At 41.5% G+C, this 23703-nt stretch overlaps 1 protein-coding gene across 1 annotated transcript; it reads right to left on the reverse strand.

Moving 5' to 3' along the window:
- Window positions 1-3384: 3384 nt before the first annotated feature.
- On the reverse strand, window positions 3385-23354 carry LOC110526686 (ATP-dependent clpX-like chaperone, mitochondrial). Its single transcript, XM_036981174.2, has 14 exons — window positions 22995-23354; window positions 22475-22734; window positions 21842-21996; window positions 21224-21344; window positions 20389-20543; window positions 18094-18256; window positions 16450-16623; window positions 15459-15623; window positions 14542-14630; window positions 13709-13873; window positions 10049-10351; window positions 7816-7908; window positions 7538-7644; window positions 3385-5236 (listed from the first exon to the last, which is right to left on the reverse strand). The coding sequence occupies exons 2-14, from the start codon at window positions 22524-22526 to the stop codon at window positions 5149-5151; spliced, it is 1830 nt and encodes a 609-aa protein (XP_036837069.2). The 5' UTR covers window positions 22527-22734; window positions 22995-23354; the 3' UTR covers window positions 3385-5148.
- Window positions 23355-23703: the final 349 nt, after the last annotated feature.

The raw sequence follows: 23703 nt of genomic DNA on the forward strand, positions 1-23703 counted from the left end.
CTTGAGATGCAGTTTCAAAAAGCAGACGAGGTCCCATTACTCTTAGCTGGCTTCGAGAGAGAGAGGGGAGAGAATTCTACAACCACCTAAATTAAAGTGATTCCCAAACCTTCCATAACAAAGCCATCACCTGCAGAGAGATGAACCTGTAGAAAAGTCCCCAAAACAAGCTGGTCCTGGGGCTCTTTTCACATACACAAACAGACTCCACAGAGCTCCAGGACAGCAACCCAATTAGAAGCAACGAAATCATGAGAAACAAAAAGATAATTGACACATTGGAAAGAATTTACAAAAAAACAGAGCAAACTTGAATGCTATTTGGCACTAAACAGAGTACACAATGTCAGAATAACTGACCACTGTGACTGACCCTATTTTTAATTTATTTCACCTTTATTTAATCAGGTAGGCCAGTTGAGAACAAGTTCTCATTTACAACTGCAACCTGGCCAAGATAAAGCAAAGCGGTGCGACAAAAACAAACACAGAGTTACACAATAGGAAAAATCTATGTACAGTGTGTGCAAATGTAGAAGAGTGGGGAGGTAGGCAATAAATAGGCCATAGAGGCGAAATAATGACAATTTAGTATTAACACTGGAGTGATGGATGTGCAGATGATGTGCAAGTAGAGATACTGGGGTGCAAAAAAATCAAGAGGGTAAGTAATAATATGGGGATAAGGTAGTTGGGTGAGCTCTTTACAGATTGGCTGTGTACAGGTACAGTGATCGGTAAGCTGCTCTGACAGCTGATGCTTTAAGTTAGAGAGAGGGAGATAGATATAAGACTCCAGCTTCAGTGATTTTTGCAATTCGTTCCAGTCATTGGCAGCAGAGAACTGGAAGGAAAGACGGCTAAAGGAAGTGTTGGCTTTGGGGATGACCAGTGTTGGCTTTGGGGATGAAATATACCTGCTGGAGCACGTGCAACGGGTGGGTGTTGCTATGGTGACCAGTGAGCTGAGATAAGGCGGAAAGCTTTGAGGAAAATTAAGGAAAGCATAGCCTTGCTATTGAGCAAAGGCGCCGTAGGCAGACAGGCTATGTGCACACTGCCCACAAAATGAGGTGGAAACTGAACTGCAGTTCCTAACCTCCTGCCAAATGTATGTCCATTTTAGAGACATATTTCCCTCAGACTTCACAGACCCACAAATAATTCAAAACTCCCATATCTATTGGATAAAATACCACAGTGTGCAATCACAGCAGAAAGACTTGTGACCTTTTGCCGCAAGAAAAGGGCAACCAGTGAAGAACAAACACCATTGTAAATACAACCCATATGTGAATTTATTTTCCCTTTTGTACTTGAACATTGTTACAATACTAGATGTAGACATGACATTTGAAATCACTTTACTCTTTTGGAACTTTTGTGTGTCATGTTTACTGTTCATTATTCCTATTTTTTCCCCACTTTTGTTTATCATCGATTTCACTTGCTTTGGCAATGTAAACATGTGGTTCCCATGCCAATAAAGCCCCTTAAACTAAATTGAGAAGAGCGAGAGAGAAGTTCCTCTTCTGCTCATAGATAATTGTGACATTTTTAAAATAACTAATATAAATATATAGTGGGGAGAACAAGTATTTGATACACTGCCGATTTTGCAGGTTTTCCTACTTATAAAGCATGTAGAGGTCAATTTTTTTTAATCATAGGTACACTTCAACTGTGAAAGACGGAATCTAAAACAAAAATCCAGAAAATCACATTGTATGATTTTTAAGTAATTTATTTGCATTTTATTGCATGACATAAGTATTTGATACATCAGAAAAGCAGAACTTCATATTTGGTAGAGAAACCTGTGTTTGCAATTACAGACCAGGTTTACACACACTGCAGCAGGAATTTTGGCCCACTCCTCCATACAGACCTTCTCCAGATCCTTCAGGTTTCGGGGCTGTCGCTGGGCAATACAGACTTTCAGCTCCCTCCAAAGATGTTCTATTGGGTTCAGGTCTGGAGACTGGCTAGGCCACTCCAGGACCTTGAGATGCTTCTTACGGAGCCACTCTTTAGTTGCCCTGGCTGTGTGTTTCGGGTCGTTGTCATGCTGGAAGACCCAGCCACGACCCATCTTCAATGCTCTTACTGAGGGAATGAGGTTGTTGGCCAAGATCTCGCGATACATGGCCCCATCCATCCTCCCCTCAATACGGTGCAGTCATCCTGTCCCCTTTCCAGAAAAGCATCCTCAAAGAATGTTTCCACCTCCATGCTTCACGGTTGGGATGGTGTTCTTGGGGTTGTACTCATCCTTCTTCTTCCTCCAAACACAGCGAGTGGAGTTTAGACCAAAAAGCTCTATTTTTGTCTCATCAGACCACATGACCTTCTCCCATCCCTCCTCTGGATCATCCAGATGGTCATTGGCAAACCTTAGACGGGCCTGGACATGCGCTGGCTTGAGCAGGGGGACCTTGCGTGCGCTGCAGGATTTTAATCCATGACGGCGTAGTGTGTTACTAATGGTTTTCTTTGAGACTGTGATCCCAGCTCTCTTCAGGTCATTGACCAGGTCCTGCCGTGTAGTACTGGGCTGATCCCCCACCTTCCTCATGATCATTGATGCCCCGCGAGGTGAGATCTTGCATGGAGCCCCAGACCGAGGGTGATTGACCGTCATCTTGAACTTCTTCCATTTTCTAATAATTGCGCCAACAGTTGTTGCCTTCTCACCAACCTGCTTGCCTATTGTCCTGTAGCCCATCCCAGCCTTGTGCATGTCTACAATTTTATCCCTGATGTCCTTACACAGCTCTCTGGTCTTGGTCAGTGTGGAGAGGTTGGTGTCTGTTTGATTGAGTGTGTGGACAGGTGTCTTTTATACAGGTAACGAGTTCAAACAGGTGCAGTTAATACAGGTAATGAGTGGAGAACAGGAGGGCTTCTTAAAGAAAAACTAACAGGTCTGTGAGAGCCGGAATTCTTACTCGTTGGTAGGTGATCAAATACTTATGTCATCCAATAAAATGCAAATTAAATACTTAAAAATCATACAATGTGATTTTCTGGATTTTTTTGATTTTTAGATTCCGTCTCTCACAGTTGAAGTGTACCTATGATAAAAATGACAGACCTCTACATGCTTTGTAAGTAGGAAAACCTGCAAAATCGGCAGTGTATCAAATACTTGTTCTCCACACTGTATATAAAATTATATATATAATAATATAAATATTTACTCAGACAGCCCAATTCAGATCTTTTTCCACTAATTTGCAAAATATCAAGATTGGGCTGCCTGTGTAACCGCAGCCTATAAAAACTGATGAGGGTGCATGTTTTTGGGTGGCTTGGACTAAATAAACCCACCAGGACTGAAGAACACTGGACAACTATAGTTCATCAAACAACCTCTGAACACTCTTAAGTGATTAATATATTTATTAAAGTCTCACATTTACATAAGTTCACAACTATTCAGAGCAAAATAGGGTTGCTGCCACACAGATGGCATCAGTTCTGATGGACTGTACATCACACAATTGCCCAACTCTAAATCAAGACCTTATGCTGTGTTCATAACCAAGTGGGAAGGTGTTATTTACCACATACAAAACCTACTTGAACGCCCCTCCAACTGGTAATTACTAGTAGGAAACTCATATATCATTCCTGAGCGCCAACTTCTCCCACATGTTGACCTCTGATGTCACCCACTAAGGAAATTATCTCGATAACAGCATTTTAGGCAGTTACATGCAGTAAAACATTATTTATAAAAAGCTATCTATTAATGTTTTTGAACACATATGTTTACAAGCATGATAGCTGTACTTTTAGTTTATGATTGACGCAGCTTGTTTGCCATTAGCCAATCAGCGTTTCTCAATGAGTTCAAAGCATGTGAATGCATCCAACTGATATTTACGACTTCACAGCTGGTAATTACCACCTTCCCACTCGGTTATGAACGCAACATAAGCTCCAAGATAAAGTCCCTGTGTAGATTTGAAAGGTTTGGATGGGTGTAACCAACATCACAGAAACCCATAAGAGAAAGAATAAACTGTTACCATATTGCTAACACCTATCAAATCTTCTGAGATCTACACAGGTGCCTAGGGGTTAGGGTCTAAGGGTCAAAGTGGAATTGAGCAAATTATCTAGATTCTAGGCCCTTACTGTCTGAGATTTCAAAATGTTATATCTGTATATAAAGTGTACAAAAAAGCCCAGCTTCTTTTAAAGAAACTGCATTGAATGAACAGTTTCTCAGTGTATAGTGTTGAGCAAATCAGACAATGCATTTCTAAAGACTGGTATGTTTTCATTTAAAAACACCAGTGATGTCATGGCTTCATTAAATGTGTAGGTAGTTCTAAACGGTTCCATAAAGAAACGTCAAAAACAACCACAATGGGAAAATGTGCTGAAAATCTGACATTATCAAAGCTGATTGGGATCAATTTAAGTCACCCCCCCTATCTCGACCCCAGATATCTTACACGTTTCATCTCATACATGGCATACTAACTGTACATACAGTATACTAGTAATTCCAGTGTTGGATATTTGAAATCCACCACAGAGCAGCCAAACTGATCTTTTTTGAAAAGGTTAACAATTTGACTATAAATACTTGTTCTGTAAAGAACGCTGGTTTCTATGACCTGGCTGACCTCGTCAGAGTTGTGAAGAAACAAAATGGCTTCCTTAAATTACATCAGAAAGACATGGTGGTTAAAACCAAATTTACCTTAATCCTTGACTGTCAAAAATAAAATGGTGTCAAAACAAAATAAGAGAAAATAGATTTTGGACTTGATACAATCCATTTCCATTAAGGTTTCCCAAACAAGTACTTATCACAAAGAGACACTAGCTACTTTATGAGAAAAAGTAAAAGTATCTTTACATTTAAACAGGATAACGTTCTTTCTCCTTTTCTCTCTCTCTGGGAAAGATGGGTAGAGAATACTTGGTTAATGTTAATTAAACCTTTGCAACAATTTGGGAACAAACTTTTTCCGATGTATGAAATTGCATAACCTACATCATCATGATCAACACTGATGTAATTCAGATGACATAATTACATTTGAAGTTACAATAATGGTATTTGTAAAATGCCATAGCTTATTAAATCGAAATGGCAATTTCTGAAGTTCCATTTTCCATTTTTGTTTGTTAGTTGTTGGCTGCATCCGCCTGCCTTGGCCAGCTCTCCTCCTCTATCCCAGAGTCATACTCCTCCTCAGACTCTTTAGCAGGTGCTCTGGAGACACACAAAAAAATATTAAATTCTGCTGCAAATAAATGAAAAGTCATGGTAAAAAACTGTATTTTCAATTAAATTGCTGTGAAACCACACCATATAAGATTTGCATGGGTCCTCAGATCCTCAAAAGGTTCTACAGCTGCACCACCGAGAGCATCCTGACGGGTTGCATCACTGCCTGGTATGGCAACTGCTCGGCCTCTGACCGTAAGGCACTACAAAGGCTAGTGCGTACGGCCCAGTACATCACTGGGGCCAAGCATCCTGCCATCCAGGACCTCTATACCAGGCGGTGTCAGAGGAAGGCCCTAAAAATTGTCAAAGACTCAGCCACACTAGTCATAGACTGTTCTCTCTGCTGCCGCACGGCAAGCGGTACCTGCACGCCATGTCTAGGTCCAAGAGGCTTCTAAACAGCCTCTACCTCCAAGCCATAAGAGTCCTGAACATCTAATCAATTGGCTACCCAGACTACTTGCAATGCCCTCCCCCCTCTTTTACACCGCTGCTACTCTCTGTTATTATCTATGCATTGTCACTTTAATAACTCTACCGCCATGTACATATTACCTCAATTACCTCGACTAACAGGTGCCCCTGCACATTGACTCTGTACCGGTACCCCCTGTATATACAGTTGCAAGAAAAAGTATGTGAGCCCTTTGGAATTACCTGGATTTCTGCATAAATTAGTCATAAAATTTGATCTGATCTTCATCTTAGTCACAACAATAGACAAACCAATAACACACACATTATTGTATTTTCTTGTCTATATTGAATACATCATTTAAACATTCACAGTGTAGGTTGGAAAAAGTATGTGAACCCCTGGGCTAATGACTTTTTGAAAAGCTAATTGGAGTCAGGAGTTAGCTAACCTGGAGTCCAATAAATGAGACGAGATTGGACATGTTGGTTAGAGCTGCCTTGCCCTATAAAAAAAAAACTCACAAAATTTGAGTTTGCTATTCACAAGGAGCATTGCCTGATGTGAACCATGCCTCGAACAAAAGATCTCAGAAGACATAAGATTAAGAATTGTTGACTTGCATAAAGCTGGAAAGGGTTACAAAAGTATCTCTAAAAGCCTTGATGTTCATCAGTCCACGATAAGACAAAATGTCTATAAATGGAGAAAGTTCAGCACTGTTGCTACTCTCCCTAAGAGTGTCCGTCCTGCAAAGATGACTGCAAGAGCACAGCGCAGAATACTCAATGAGGTCAGGTGTCAGCTAAAGACTTACAGAAATCTCTGGAACATGCTAACATCTCTGTTGACGAGTCTACGATATGTAAAACACTAAACAAGAAGGGTGTTCATGGGAGGACACCATGGAAGAAGCCCCTGTTGTCCAAAAAAACATTGCTGCACATCTGAAGTTTGTAAAAGAGCACCTGGATACCTCGCTAGGATTATTTACGTTAAGTTAGCTACAGCTCCTGCTGTCCTTTACTAGCTACTTCTGCTTCATGCCTCTAAAAATGACTAGGTCTCCAGTAAGGTTTCCATTTTGATGACTGTTACTTACGCCAAACCCAAACCGGCCGAGCGCTTGCGCCATCGTGCGCAAATTGATTTTGTCCCACCACATCAAACGCGATCATGATACGCAGGTTGAAATATTAACACAAACTCTGAACCAATTATATTAATTTGGGGACAGGTCAAAAAAACATTAAACATTTATGGCAATTTTGCTAGCTAGCTTGCAGTTGCTAGCTAATTTGTCATATTTAGCTAGCTTGCCGTTTCTAGCTAATTTGTCCTGGGATATAAACGTTGAGTTGTTATTTTACCTGAAATGCACAAGGTCCTCTCCTCCGACAATTAATCCACACATAAAATGGTCAACCAAATAATTTCTAGTCATCTCTCCTCCTTCCAGGCCTTTTCTTCTTTGGACTTTATATGGCGATTGATATCTAACTTCCATAGTTACCATGATGACCGACCGAACTCAGTTCATCTTTCAATCACCCACGTGGGTATAACCAATGAGGAGACGGCACGTGGGTATCTGCTTCTATAAACCAATGAGGAGATGGGAGAGGCAGGACTTCCACAGCCTTCAGCGTTACAAATAGAACTGACTTCTATTTTAGCGCTTGGTAACGCAGATGCTCGTTGGCGCCCGCGAGCTGTGTGGATGCAATAATTGAATAACATGTATGTTTACATTTATTTTGCAACACTCACGCACGTGACGTGAGCGGAGTGGTCAGCATGTTACTTATACACTTTAATACTGTATTGTCCCCAACCGAGTTGAGTCTCAGGTAATTATGAATACTTACTTTACATACACAGGCACTGATTTCCCTTGGACCACGTCTTCGTTCAGCTCAACAGCCATGATGTCTGAGTGTGGCACTTCAAACATGGGTTCAAGGAGCAATTTTTCCTTAAAAAGACAAGAGAAGGAATATTACTCGCCACCATCAAAGGTTTAAGACGTACATTTCAAAATGCATGTAAAACAATTACATTTCATATTCTTAAATATACATTTTAAAATGTAAATCACAATTTATACATTACTGTACGTTTCAAAATATATATTGGAGGTGCTTACCATAATGGACCTTAGCCCACGAGCACCGGTCTTCCTTTCCAAAGCCAACCTGGCGATGGCTCTCAAGGCATCTGGAGTTACATTCAGTTCACACTGGAATGAGATTAAGGTAATTAAAGTGTTAATGAAGTCATCACAACTTTTTTGGAGGGCACACACAAAGACATCAGAACCCACAGATGTATGTACACAGACACTAGTGTGTGCACATCCAAACACAGATAAATACAGGAAAGTACGCACACCCTTCCTCCATCCCACACCACCTCCCCTCCTGAAACACCTTGTCCATGCTGAACAGGGTCTGGTACTGGGGGATGACGGCGTTACTACTACTATCACTGCTACTTATATTACTACTACTATCACTACTAATGCTACTATTACAACTGCTGCTACAACGACTACTACTATTCCTGCTACTACAACTGCTCGTACGACTACTACTGCTACTACTACTATTCCTGCTACTACAACTGCTGGTACGACTGCTACTAATACTACTGATCCTACTACTACTAATACCACTGATCCTACTACTACAACTGCAGCTACTACCATAACTGCTACTACTGCTACTTATATCACTACTACCATTACTACTGCTGCTATTGCAACTGCTGCTACTACTACTACAACTGCTGCTACTACTACTACAACTGCTGCTACTACTACAACTGCTGCTACTAATACTACTGATCCTACTACTACTAATACCACTGATCCTACTACTACAACTGCAGCTACTACCATAACTGCTACTACTGCTACTTATATCACTACTACCATTACTACTGCTGCTATTGCAACTGCTGCTACTACTACTACAACTGCTGCTACTACTACTACAACTGCTGCTACTACTACAACTGCTGCTACTAATACTACTGATCCTACTACTACTAATACCACTGATCCTACTACTACAACTGCAGCTACTACCATAACTGCTACTACTGCTACTTATATCACTACTACCATTACTACTGCTGCTACTACTACTATAACTGCTGCTACTACTACAACTGCTGCTACTACTACAACTGCTGCTACTACTGCTGGTACTACTACTGATACTACTGATAATGCTGCCGCTACTACTACTACTGATAATGCTGCTGCTACTACTACTACAACTGCTGCTACTACTACTACTACAACTGCTGGTACTACTACTGATACTACTGATAATGCTGCCGCTACTACTATTACTACTGATACTGCAGCTACTACAACTGCTGCTACTACTACTACTACAACTGCTGCTACTACTACAACTGCTGCTACTACTGCTGGTACTACTACTGATACTACTGATAATGCTGCCGCTACTACTACTACTGATAATGCTGCTGCTACTACTACTACAACTGCTGCTACTACTACTACTACAACTGCTGGTACTACTACTGATACTACTGTTAATGCTGCCGCTACTACTACTACTGATAATGCTGCTGCTACTACTACTACAACTGCTGCTACTACTACAACTGCTGCTACTACTACAACTGCTGGTACTACTACTGATACTACTGATAATGCTGCCGCTATTACTACTACTGATAATGCTGCTGCTACTACTATTACTACTGATACTGCAGCTACTACAACTGCTGCTACTACTACTTATATTACTACTACTGCTGCTGCTACTACGACTACTATCACTACTGCTACTACTGATCCTACTACTATTGATGCTAATACTACATCTGCTGCTACTATCACAGCTACTACTATTGCTGCTACTATTACTACTACAACTGCTGCTATAGTACTACTGATGCTACTACTACTACGGACACTATTACTACTACTGCTGCTACTACTGCTACTCCTACTAATATTACTACTACTACCACCACTACTACTTATATTACTACTACTACAACTCAGTCCTTCCAGGATTTGGCAGAGATTTGTTGTGATATTTGCAGGCATAAATGCTTTATTTTGCTGTGGCAATATGCGATGAGGGAAAACGTTTGTTTGCGTCTGGATCGACTGAATCACATTATGCTGGAAATGTGGGGTGATCGGCAGTTTTATGCAATAATATTGCAATGACTGTTTTATGTACAGAATGGCAAAATCCTGAAGGGACCGATTATTACTACTATGACTATTACTACCACCACTAACCCCACTATTACTTCTACCACCACCAATAACACTAATACTTCTACTACTACTACCACCACCACTAATAATAACAATAATGAGTCTCCACCTTGTCCATGCTGAACAGGGCCTGGTACTGTGGTATGACAGCATTGCGTGGCTCCGTCAGGATCCTAACCAGGGTCTCCTCATCAAGGCTGTGCAGGGGAACCACCACAGGCAGGCGCCCCACAAACTCGGGGATCATCCCAAACTCTATGAGGTCCCGGGCCTCCACGTGCTTCAAGAGTCGGTCCTTCTCCTTGATCTCCAGCACGGCGTCCATCTCCGCTCCGCTGCTGTTGGCCAGGTCTGCGGCCGCAGCCGCCCGACGCCCCTGTCCCATATTGGACGGCGTTCCGAAGCCCAGATACTGCAGAGAGGAGGGATTCAGTTAAAGAGGGACAGTTCTGCTACTATAGGCTGATGTTGGCTGATTTTGTACTTATGTTGCATTGTCTATTTTGTTCTTTTTTAAACTTTTCTCCATAATAACAAAACATATAGTGCCTTCAGAAAGTATTCAGACCCCTTGACATTTTCCACATTTTGTTACGTTACAGCTTGATTCTAAAATGTATTAAATAAAAAATCCTCAGCAATCTTAACACAATATCCCATAATGAGAAAGTGAAAACAGGTTGTTAGAAATTTTAGCAAATGTATTAAAAATAAAAAACAGAAATACCTTATTTACATAAGTATTCAGACCCTTTGCTATGAAAATCGCAGTTGAGCTCAGGTGCATTCTGTTTCCATTGATCATCGTTGAGATATATCTACAAGTTGATTGGAGTCACCCTGTGGTCAATTTAATTGATTGGACATGATTTGGAAAGGCACACACCTGTCTATATAAGGTCCCACAGTTGACAGTGCATGTCACAACAAAAACCAAGCCATAAGGTCAAAGGAATTGTCCATAAAGCTCAGAGACAGGATTGTGTCGAGGCACAGATCTGAGGAAGGGTACAAAAACATTTCTTCAGCATTGAAGGTCCCCAAGAACACAGTGGCCTCTATCATTCTTAAATGGAAGAAGTTTGGAACCACCAAGACTCTTCCTAGAGCTGGCCACCTGGCCAAACTGAACAATCAGAGGAGAAGGGCCTTGGTCAGGGAGGTGACCAAGAACCTGATAGTCACTCTGACAGAGCTCTAGAGTTTCTCTGTGGAGATGGGAGAAACTTCCAGAAGGACAACCATCTCTGCAGCACTCCACCAATCAGGCCTTTATGGTAGAGTGGCCAGACCGAAGCCACTCCTCAGTAAAAGGCACATGACAGTTTGCTTGGAGTTTGTCAAAAGACACCTAAAGACTCTCAGACCATGAGAAACAAGATTCTGTGCTCTGATGAAACCAAGATTGAACTCTTTGGCCTGAATTCCAAGTGTCACGTCTGGAGGAAACCTGGCACCATCCCTAAGGTGAAGCATGGTGTTGGCAGCATCATGCTGTGTGGATGTTTTTCAGGGACTGGGAGACTAGTTAGGATCGAGGCAAAGGTGAACAGAGCAAAGTACAGAGAGGTCCTTGATAAAAACCTGCTCCACAGCGCTCAGGATCTCAGACTGGGGCGAAGGTTCACCTTCCAACAGGACAACGACCCTAAGCACACAGCCAAGACAACCCAGGAGTGGCTTCGGGGCATGTCTCTGAATGTTCCTGAGTGGAACCCAATCAAACATCTCTGGAGAAACCTGAAAACAGCTGTGTAGCAATGCTCCCCATCTAATCTGACAGAGGTTGAGAGGATCTGCAGAGAAGAATGGGAGAAACTCCCCAAATACAGGTGTACCAAGCTTGTAATGTCATACCCAAGAAGTCTCGATGCATCAACAAAGTACTGAGTAAAAGGTCTGAATACAAGTGATATTTCAGTTTTTTTATTTAAAAAAAATTGCAAATATTTCTAAAAAACAATTTTTCTTTGTCATCATGGGGTATTGTGTATAGATTTATAAGGGAGAAAAAAACAATTTAATCAATATTAGTATAAGGCTGTAACGAAACAAAATGTGGAATAAGTCAAGGGGTCTGAATACTTTCTGAAGGCACTGTATACACACAGGTGAATCTGCTACGAATACCCAAATCTTCTTGACCGCCCCTTGAACCTTACTAATCCCACCCACATTTGCAGTCTTTTCTGACCCAAGGCTGAATCCTAACTTGAGATAGGCCTATGCACAAATAGCTTGGATTTTCACGCAAATCGTGAAAGGACATTTTTACACACCAATTTCAAGTTAGGATTGGTTCACAGTAACTGGACTGTATCAGGTTGAGAGCGTTGTAAACACAACTAAAGTTGTCCTCATTTACCTTGTAATGTCATGGCGATACAGTGCCTTCAGAAAGTATTCACATCCCTTTACTTTTTACACATTTCACTGTGTTACTGCCTGAATTTAAATGGATTAAATATACTATTTGGGGTCACTGGCCTAAACACAATACCCCATAATGTCAAAGAGGAATTATGTTTTTAGAAATGTTTACAAATTAATAAAAAATGTAAAGCTGAAATGTCTTGAGTCAATAAGTATTCAACCACTTTGTTATAGCAAGCCTTAAGTTCAGGAGCAAAGATTTGCTTAACAAGTCACAATAATTTTCATGGACTCACTGTGTGCAATAATAGTGTTTTGAACGACTACCTCATCTCTGTGACGCACACATACAATTAACTGTAAGGTCCCAAGAAGTGAATTTTAAACAGATTCAACCACAAAGACCAGGTTTACAAATGCCTTGCAAAGGGCACCTATTGTCACGTTCGTCATAATGAGAAGACCAAGGCGCAGCGTGATAAGAATACATACTTCTTTGAATGAAGAATAAACACTGAATAAACATACAAAACGACCATGAAGCTATACGACACGAGTACTGACAGGCAACTACACATAGACAATAACCCACAACATACCCTAGGAATATGGCTACCTAAATATGGTCGCCAATCAGAGACAACGATAAACAGCTGCCTCTGATTGGGAACCAATCTAGGCAACCATAGACATATAAACACCTAGATATTCAACAACCCCTAGACATACAAAAACCCCTAGACAATACAAAAACTACACAAGCTACCCTCGTCACACCCTGACCTAACCAAATGTTGCATAATCCAAGTGTGGAAGGTGCTTCTACAAAGTATTGACTCAGAGGTGTGAATACTTATGTAAATTAGATATTTCTGTATTTAATTGTAAATATCATTTGCTAACATTTCTAATAAACACTTTTTTCACTTTTTTTTCATTATAGGGCATTGTGTGCAGATGGGTGAGAGAAAAATATATATATTTAATCCATTTTGAATTCAGGCTGTAACAACAAAATGTGGATTAAATCAAGGGGTATGAATACTTTCTGAAGGCACTTGATCAAAGAGCTTCAGTGTCCAGGATACACTGATTCAGTGCAATATCACTTATGGTAACACCAAAACCCCTGCACTTACAAATGCAACCTTGCCACAAAATGAAGGGTCTGTCTGAAATATCAGCCTCCTTATCTAGTCTAGTATAGTACATTTGGCCAGAGCCACACAGGGACGGCAGTCTAGTTTCATTCTTTATTGACTGTTATTTGTGTACAGTTTGTTTATTGTATGAACCACTCCACAAGAAATTCCTTTACAGAAAATGTAGTTATTAAAAATTTGAAATTCAATTTAAATAAAATTCGTAATTAAAATGTTGACATTGAAATGCTTACCTTTTCACACTTCCTCATGCTGATGATCCGGTCCAGGCCGTTGAAAGCACCGGAGGCCACAAACAGGATGTTGGTGGTGTCCACCTGGACCGTCTCACCTCTCAACTTCCTGGAGTTCTTCTCTGGGACGTTGATGATAGTACCCTCCAGGAGTTTGAGTAGACCCTACCAAACGACCACCAAACAGAGGACATTATAAGACACACACAATGTACAATAACCCAGTGTTTCCTAAACCTCTTCTCAACCTCTTCCAAAACTATAAATGTTTTTGCACCAGGAGAAATTCTCTCATTACCTCTCCTCATACTTGAACATCTTTGCCCTAGTCGTTTCTGGGCGATCAAACATCTAGAGCAAATATTGCGAAGGGAGGCAACAGCCAAGATGGTGGAAGGGTAATGAGGGAATTTATCACATGGTGTTAACATGTTTTATTTGTTTTTTACTTTTGATTTAACTCAGAGCATTTTTTAATTGTCTGAGTTTCAAGGGCAACTAGACACTGAAAGTTATAAGACACAAGCTTTCCAAATAGACAATTAAGGAAGTATCGCCAAGTAAAGTTTGGATGGGAAACCACTGTAACAGGTATGTATGATCCCATGTTGGAATCCTTATGGGAGATCAACAAGTCAACAAGTGTGTTTTTTTACAGACAATGCAGTGAAAGGTCAAGGAAATCTGTTATGAAGCGACCGGATCTACAGGTTTTATAACCGACAGGGCAAACAGTGTTCATGGCAGGACTGTACAGCCTGACAGTGACAGATCTACATATCTATAAATAATCAAACCACTGTAATATCTATCTATACACAGTATACACTGACCTGCTGTACTCCCTCACCCCCCACGTCTCGTAACTGGTGGATTCCGGGCACACTGCCAATCTTATCCACCTCATCCAGGAACACGATGCCTGCGAGGGCCAATCAGTGAAGAGAACGAGAACCAATCACCATTCAGAGCGAGTTAGCATACAGTATATCAACATTTTTACCACACAATAATATTTTGCCTCACCTTGGTTCGTCACACATGCAATATATATGTTGCACAGCAGTCACGAAAAATGTGGGCCTACACTGTCTCACTTTTCTATCTTTAAAGGTACAATAGGAAGAAATCACTGCACCATCTCCTGGTTACTAAAGTTCTAATGGTTCGCTTAATTTCAGTGTATGCGACAAAAGAAGTATTGAATAGTGTAGAGCATCGTTGTACCATCTAAACCACTAAGAAATATATTTTCAATAACTACAAATATATTGTTTTCAGATGTTTGAAGATGGTATACAAAACTCAAAGTAAAACGAGCAAAAGCCGGAAGCACAGAAAAATAGCACACATAGAATGGATCTACCGCTTCTCAGACATACTTTCAATGAGAATGACAGATCTATAACATTTCTATGTGCATTTGGTCGGCTCATCAAAACAGCTGCCTACTGTGCCTTTAATTTAGTTATTTACTTTCAAAAACTTCCACTCTTAGGGCATTTAGAGAAGTTGATCTGCTACAAGTACAGTAACTGATAAGCTAGTCGGACAGATTCAGTTTCATAAACTTTTCTTTATCCAATGAAATCATTCAGCATCAAAACTCTACCAACTCTTAGGACAAGGAATGAAGTTGATGTGCTTAAAGTACACTACTTGATAAGATAGTCATACTGATGTCACATGTCACACACAACCACAGGGATTCACATACACAAGCAAGTAAGTAACACATTATAGCATATACCTTGTTGTGCTTTCTCAACAGAGTTGTTGGCGTCTTGGAGGAGCTTGGCCACCACAGACTCAATGTCTTCGCCCACATAGCCTGCCTGGGTTAGCGTGGTGCAGTCACAGATGGCGAAGGGCACATCCAGGCACCTAGCCAGTGTCTGGGCCAAGAGGGTTTTACCTGCAATATGGATGTCAATCAATGTCAGGCAATAGGAAACACCAACACATCCATTTTACAACTTTTGTTTAAAGGAATACTACACTAAAAAAGCTTTGTGTTAAAGAGATACTTCAGGATCTTGGCCCTTTATCTACTTCCCCAGAGAGATGAACTCATGGATACAATTTTTATGTCTCTGCGTGCAGTTTGAAGGAAGTTGCTAACTAGCGCAATCACAACAAACTGTGCATGTCAGCAGTCAGCTATTCTAGAGCCCTTTCAATACAGAGCAAAAACTGAGTGTACTATTGCTTTAACACAATTTGTGTTTCCTGTAATATAGATATCAAAGCCAAGAATCCGATTACAACTTATTTTGTATGTGTTTTGTTAGACCCCTCTTGGGAACTCGTAAAAGACTACGTACGACTACGCAACAGATGGCATTCATGGTTGTAAAAGTAAATGTTAGCGCATAGCAATTGACTTTAGATTCATGTCAGAAATCGTGACAGTAATGCCATCTGTAATGCCATAACTGTGTCACCTTATGCAGAGCAGTGCAGGGTGAATTCAGGGCCTTGGCACAACTCTTACTGTCCGTGTCATAACTGTGTAAAGTCAGTTTCCATCCACCCTTATGAGCATTTATGACAACTGCTACTGTATGTCATTACTACCCTACGTAGGCCTTATGACAGTGTAGGGCCAATTAAAGAGCTGACCCAATGACAAACTGTTTAATCACAGAGTGACACAGGAGACTCTGCTCAAAGTAGTACACTATAGTAGAAAAAGACTTCCCTTATAGATTGGCACGTGCTCCAATTCTTCCAAAGCTCACCTGATCCGGTGGGTCCCAGCAGCACGATGTTGCTCTTCTCCAGTTTGATGTTGGCGTGGTGAGAGTCGAGCACCTCGCCCCCCCTCTTCTCCTGGGCAGGCTGCTGGCTCTGCTGCTGCACTGACGCACCCAGCGCATTGCCATGGGGATTGATCCCAGCGATCTGCAGCAACTCTGAAAGAACAGACAGAGAGAAGGTAAAGAAAGGGAGGGAATGGAGAGGCAAGAGGGGAGAGAGAGAGGTCAGCTAGGAATGTAGTGCGCTATATAGGGAATAAGGGTGTTGTGTAGAGATACTGTGAGAGTGAATAAATATTGGACTAAGGCACAGTGTATTGTTACTGTGTGGAGAGATATATATATACCATGTGCATGATTAACAACTAGGCCACTATCTGTCTGTCTGTATTTCTGCTTGATTGTCTTTGTCTGTCTGTATTTGGCCACCATATCCTGTCTGTCTGTCTGTCTGTCTGTCTGTCTGTCTGTCTGTCTGTCTGTCTGTCTGTCTGTCTGTCTGTCTGTCTGTCTGTCTGTCTGTCTGTCTGTCTGACTGACTGACTGACTGACTTACTGTAGATGTCTGAGAGAGGTAACATGGGAAAGAGACTATAAGCGAGCTAGAGACCATTTTGGTGAGAGAAGTGCTGAAAGCCTCTGGCTGCATGTAACTGATATTCTGGACGAGTTACTTGTCAATCTGTGTTCATCCTCTTGTCTTCTCTAGCTCCACAGAACGAGAATGAAAGTTGTCATCTGACATTGTCATTATCCCAAAGTCCTGTTCAAACAGGACTTTGGGCTAATGGGGCGACAGGAAGCCTAGTGGTTAGTGCGTTAACCGAAAGGTTGCAAGATCAAATCCCTGAACTGACAGGGTAAAAATCTGTTGTTCTGCCCCTGAACAGGCAGTTAACCCACCGTTCCTAGGCCGTCATTGAAAATAAGAATTTGTTCTTAACTGACCTGCCTAGTTAAATAAAGGTTAAAAAAACTGTAAAAACCTTAAAGCAACTGTCCAGTGAAAAGCTCTCTTTTAAAAGTTCATATTGTTAACTCATACCCAAATAATGTTGTTGACTCATCATATTAGTATTAGTGGCCAAAGCATAAATTGGAGAAAAAACACTTAAAATCACCTCAAACTTTTATCTCAAATAAACCATTTTAAAAATGCTGCTATTTCCTTATAGAGGAGGATTTCATCAAGCTGACCAATCAGCTGTCTACCCACATGAACATTTCTTATGACCGGTATACGCCATTCTGTTGTTTGGGTACGCCCACACCCCTCTTAACATACTTAATTACCATTTTTGGGAAGGAAAACTATTTCACTTATATTGTAATTCATTATTGGTCATATTTTATAGAAATCTGGAGACCCTGGGTCGTTACTTTAAATCCATGGATGAGGAAGGACTGCAAGAAGCCATTGTACACATGCCAAACCATTGCAGAGGAGCCTGCAAGAGAACACTTCATCCTACCATTCATTCCATTCAGCTGTGATTCTGTTTTACATTACAAATGGGCTAAGGCATTTTGTTAACCTGAATGGCATGCTGTTACATTTCAAGGTGCACAGTACATTTCAAGGTGCACAGTCAAACTGGAGATAGACAGCTCAGGGACAGTACCAACCTCGTGGAGTAAGGGAGGCCTGCTTCTCCACCTCCGCCTGTGGCTTGGTGTCCGCTCCCGGAAGGTTATTGTAGATGCGCTTGTAGTGGTTGTAAACAGCCACCGCCAGCACTTTCTTTGCATAGGACTGTCCAACAACGTACTTATCCAGGTAGGCATAGATCTGAAAGACAATTTGGTAACACTTTACATATAGCATAAGGCCTGATGCAGTTATAATGCATTACAAGACTTATCATAAGCATCAATGACTTTCCTTACAATGTCACATTATAATAATCTTATAATGATCCTAAAAGAACAGCCATTTTGAGTCAGTTGAAAATGTCCCACATACAGTGAAAAAAACATATTATAAGCCTTATAATAAGACATTCATTATAACGGCTCATACAAGCCAATAACAAGATATAAAGCATTATATCTACAGGCTTTAAAGGGCCTATCGTTGATTTGTACATACATTTTTGGATTTTGAATTTGAGAGTGTCTACATTTCTCCAGCCCCATTCCCCAACCATAGCTGTTTACACAAAAAAGTGGCGGGATGGCCGCATTGTTGTTGTTTGAATCCCAGATTGCCCCTGTAAGTAAAGTGTTATGTAAAATGTTACCAATAAGTTCTGCAGACAGTTTATAGACACATGTCCCTCTTTGGTGCTATTGTCGTACAATCTCTACTTGTTCTTCTTTCAGTGGTATGGCGGATGTTACAAAGCCCGGTAAGCTATAACTTAACACGGATGACTGAACCACCCGTTGTCTGGCAGACACAACAAGTGGATGTGTTGGGACATTGCAAGAGGACAGACAGTAGCTGGAAGGGTTGAATGCAGTTTGAATGAGATGTATCAGCCTGATTTCACATTATTGTGATTATTTTGGTAACACTACTTAAAGCCTGCAAGTATAATGCAGTTATAATGCATCAAGACCTGTCATAAACTTATATGACATCTTATAATGTCTAATAATCATCCTGATTACCATATACTTTTTTAAAGTCTGTATGTTTATTGGATAGAGAGAGATACAGGTGAAAGATAGAGGAGTGTCCTGAAATAGCAGTGGGCCGGATTAGAACCCATGCTGCAGCGGTATGTGTGCACCTGAGGCAGCGGATTAGAACCCATGCTGCAGCGGATTAGAACCCATGCTGCAGCGGTATGTGTGCACCTGAGGCAGCGGATTAGAACCCATGCTGCAGCGGATTAGAACCCATGCTGCAGCGGTATGTGTGCACCTGAGGCAGCGGATTAGAACCCATGCTGCAGTGGATTAGAACCCATGCTGCAGCGGTATGTGTGCACCTGAGGCAGCGGATTAGAACCCATGCTGCAGCGGATTAGAACCCATGCTGCAGCGGTATGTGTGCACCTGAGGCAGTGGATTAGAACCCATGCTGCAGCGGTATGTGTGCACCTGAGGCAGCGGATTAGAACCCATGCTGCAGCGGATTAGAACCCATGCTGCAGCGGTATGTGTGCACCTGAGGCAGCGGATTAGAACCCATGCTGCAGTGGATTAGAACCCATGCTGCAGCGGTATGTGTGCACCTGAGGCAGTGGATTAGAACCCATGCTGCAGCGGTATGTGTGCACCTGAGGCAGTGGATTAGAACCCATGCTGCAGCGGTATGTGTGCACCTGAGGCAGTGGATTAGAACCCATGCTGCAGCGGTATGTGTGCACCTGAGACAGCGGATTAGAACCCATGCTGCAGCGGTATGTGTGCACCTGAGGCAGTGGATTAGAACCCATGCTGCAGCGGTATGTGTGCACCTGAGGCAGCGGATTAGAACCCATGCTGCAGCGGATTAGAACCCATGCTGCAGCCGTATGTGTGCACCTGAGGCAGCGGATTAGAACCCATGCTGCAGCGGTATGTGTGCACCTGAGGCAGCGGATTAGAACCCATGCTGCAGCCGTATGTGTGCACCTGAGGCAGCGGATTAGAACCCATGCTGCAGCGGTATGTGTGCGCCTGAGGCAGCAGATTAGAACCCATGCTGCAGTGGATTAGAACCCATGCTGCAGCGGATTAGAACCCATGCTGCAGCGGATTAGAACCCATGCTGCAGCGGATTAGAACCCATGCTGCAGTGGATTAGAACCCATGCTGCAGCGGTATGTGTGCACCTGAGGCAGCGGATTAGAACCCATGCTGCAGCGGTATGTGTGCACCTGAGGCAGCGGATTAGACCACCAGACCATCCTACTTTTCTTCTTGTCCCACTTGTTAACACTTTACTTAAAGCCTGCAGGTATAATGCATTGTAAGACTTTTCCACTGTACCTTTTTAGGAGGAGGGGGAGGTTTCTGCTGGAAGGCCAGTTTGACGGCCTCGTTGGCTGCTTCCTGCTCCTTATTGAGACTCTTGCTGGAGTCGGTCTCTGACAGCACCACAAAGAAGTGATGACATTTCTCACATTTCACAAAGCGGGTTGAAGCTAGGAAGAGGGAGGGGGGAAGGATGTTATGGCACCAACTAAGCCGGATCATGATATTGCTAGTGGGGGCATAAGCACACAAACTAGACCTGTGTTACACTTAGCTGCTCTGTGACTATGACCCATTTGTTACATAAGGACTTTATTTGTTAGTAACACGCAATATGTCTGACAGCTGTTGCCCAGTAGTCTGGCATTCCCTATAGATGTGTGAGCTGCACTGAGCCAGTAGATACTAGGTAAAGCAGATCAGTTGAAAGCTGGAGTAACACCATATTCTCTTAAATGATGTCCCTTCCACATGATGTGCATGCCATTCAGACTGGTACTGGTACTGGTACATGTTATAAACCATATGTTCAATTAATTCAAATAAATTAAAAGAAAGTAAGTGTCAGGGTCACTGCACAGTTTGCTAGCCTGGGTTCCCAATCTGTTTGTGTTGTCTTGCCTACTCGTATGGTCAATTGGCATATTTTTGGTATAACAACGACCATATAGGAGTTGGCCATACAGCACAAACAGACCTGGGACCAGGCTAACAGTTTGCTGTTTGTTTCAAAGCACTTTTCAAAGCACTCAATTTCTCATAATTGAGATTTGCTCCTGTGCCAAGCTTGACCGTACACAAATCCTATCCTCTCTTGTCAATTCCTCTAGAAGAAAAGTAAAACACTTACACACAAAGGTTTCTACATGTGTGCAGGCATCTCCACACTTAGGACAGCGTAGCTGGCTGCCTCCTTTTCCGGAGCCACCAGAAGCTCCTCTTTTCCCACTTCCTGCATCACTAACTGACTTCTGTCAAGAGTGGAAGAGCAGAGAATGTAGATTAGGTACTGTAGCTCCTACTGGGACTAGATCATTCACCATGAAGGAAGTCATGAAGATATTATAACATTCAATGAACTTTACTTATAGCCAACAGATATTTTTTACATTATTATTTTATTTGACCTTTATTTAACTAGGTAAGTCAGTTAGGAACAAATTATAATCTTCAATGACAGCCTAGGAACAGTGGGATAACTTCCTTGTTCAGGGGAAGAATGACAGATGTTTACCTTGTCAGCTTGGAGATTCAATCTTGCAGCCTTTCGGTTACTAGTCCAATGCTCTAACCATTAGGCTACCTGCCTAGGCTACCACTCGGCTACCTGCCTAGGCTACTTGCCGCCCCAATGCATTATGATGTGATTGCAATTCATTGTAAGAATTGTCATCATAAGCATGTGTAACCTCCTTATAATGTCTTATTAATAGTAACAACATGTTAATAAGGCCTGATTTTGGCATACCTTTCCTCCATCACCGGAGCCATCTTTGACATCTTTTGATGAAAAACATACAGATGATTCGGAGAAGGATCTCACAGGAACTCTTCTGGTTAATCGGACTTCAGGTGTTCCTGGTCTGCTAATAGAAAATAACTGGAATCTGGTGGAAGGGATACCTGTGAACGTACAAGCAGATTCAATCAACTGACATACTGTTAATGTACATTTTCTAAATCAGCAAAGCAAACGTTGAGCATATTATGAATGCATAAGGGGGCACGTCGCTGAAAGTTCCCCTGAACATACATGTATTCATAACATGAAAATGTTGACAAAGTCTTTGGATAAATAACTAACTGTAATGCATGCACCACCACTGTATGGTTATTTCTTGCGTAACAACACTGTAAGTCAAGTTCACATCAGCTTAGCTAGCTTTAGCTACAAGGCTAGCAGGTAGATGTTACAGGTTACAACTTTGCAAAACAACCATGTTACCCCATTTCACATTAGTTTGCTTTTCTCAACACCTCATAATCATTATTTGTGCTGTATTTGAACATTATATGATTGTGCAACTTGCAAGCTGGCTGGCTAGAAGACTAACGTTAGCTAGCTAGCCAGCAAGTTAGCTAGCTAGCAAAATATGCTTACCTTTTTGAGAAGTTATGAACAATCTCGCCGCTGATCTGCATGTGCATGACATTATTTTATTTAAGTCGACAGAAAAGATAGAAATAGGAATGTGGGGAATATCACAGAGTAATAAAAAATAACTAGCCAAAGTATATGTTGACTGGCAGGCTAGCTAGCTAGCTTAGCTGGCTAACGAACCAGCAGTAGCGTTGGTAAATAGAGCACACTGTTTAGTTTAGCCAGCATTAACGTATCCAGTTTGTGTGTCTGGTCCGAACCTGTAGAAAAGGAGTTGAAAATAGAATGTAATTATAATGCAGAACAATACCCATAATATGAAAGTGTTATTATACCTGGAGACTACATCTAGTTAGAGAGCGGAGACTAGTGTGACAGAACAATACCCATAATATGAATGTGTTATTATACCTAGAGACTACATCTAGTTAGAGAGCAGAGACTAGTGTGGCAGAACAAGTATCAAGTAGCTTAACGTTCTTGCTAGCTTGCCAATAAAGTAGTCTAAACATATACTTACAATTATGCTGGCTTGAAAGCCAAACAAATACAATCATCGATGAAATGTAAATCAAATGACACTGTCATGCTGTCAATACCACAGAGGGTGCGAGTTACACAACCCTCGTGTGTTTTCTTATGTGACAGTGTGTTCTTGAGTGATGTAACCAATGAATGGTGTTATGATGGGCCATTCAGAAGAGAGCAGAAAAAACGTATACCATTTGTACAATATATTGTAGATTGTGGATCTAGAACAACCAGAATAAGAGCAGTATTAAATATGACTCTGGATTCGAATAATATGGACAACCAATATTTATACTTCAAGAGAGGATGAACAGAATACACTTCCGCGTACAGCTATTATTATTGGCTTGAGCTCAAGGGCGATTCCACGCCAGGACAAACAAAAAATATTTAGGGTATCTCAGCTTTTTCTGGCAATTCTCACATAGAAACTTCACTGGGAGGAAATACGTTTGACTTGCTTTTTACATTTGTATCACAATTTATTTAATTTAAAAAAAAATGTATCTTGATGAAAGTGGCTATTTTAGGTCTCTTTTAGACCTACACTATATGATCTGTGAATGGTACATGATACAGTCAGACAACATCTTGGTGTCATTACACTCCTTATAGTGTGCTCTAATCGTTAGCCCGCTAAGCGATTCTAGACCAAATTTCACACAGAACAATACGTTTTTTTGTAAATAAGAACAAAT

Source organism: Oncorhynchus mykiss, chromosome 6, assembly GCF_057628025.1.
Source record: "Oncorhynchus mykiss isolate SJ-2025 chromosome 6, ASM5762802v1, whole genome shotgun sequence".
NCBI classification, from domain to species: domain Eukaryota; kingdom Metazoa; phylum Chordata; class Actinopteri; order Salmoniformes; family Salmonidae; genus Oncorhynchus; species Oncorhynchus mykiss.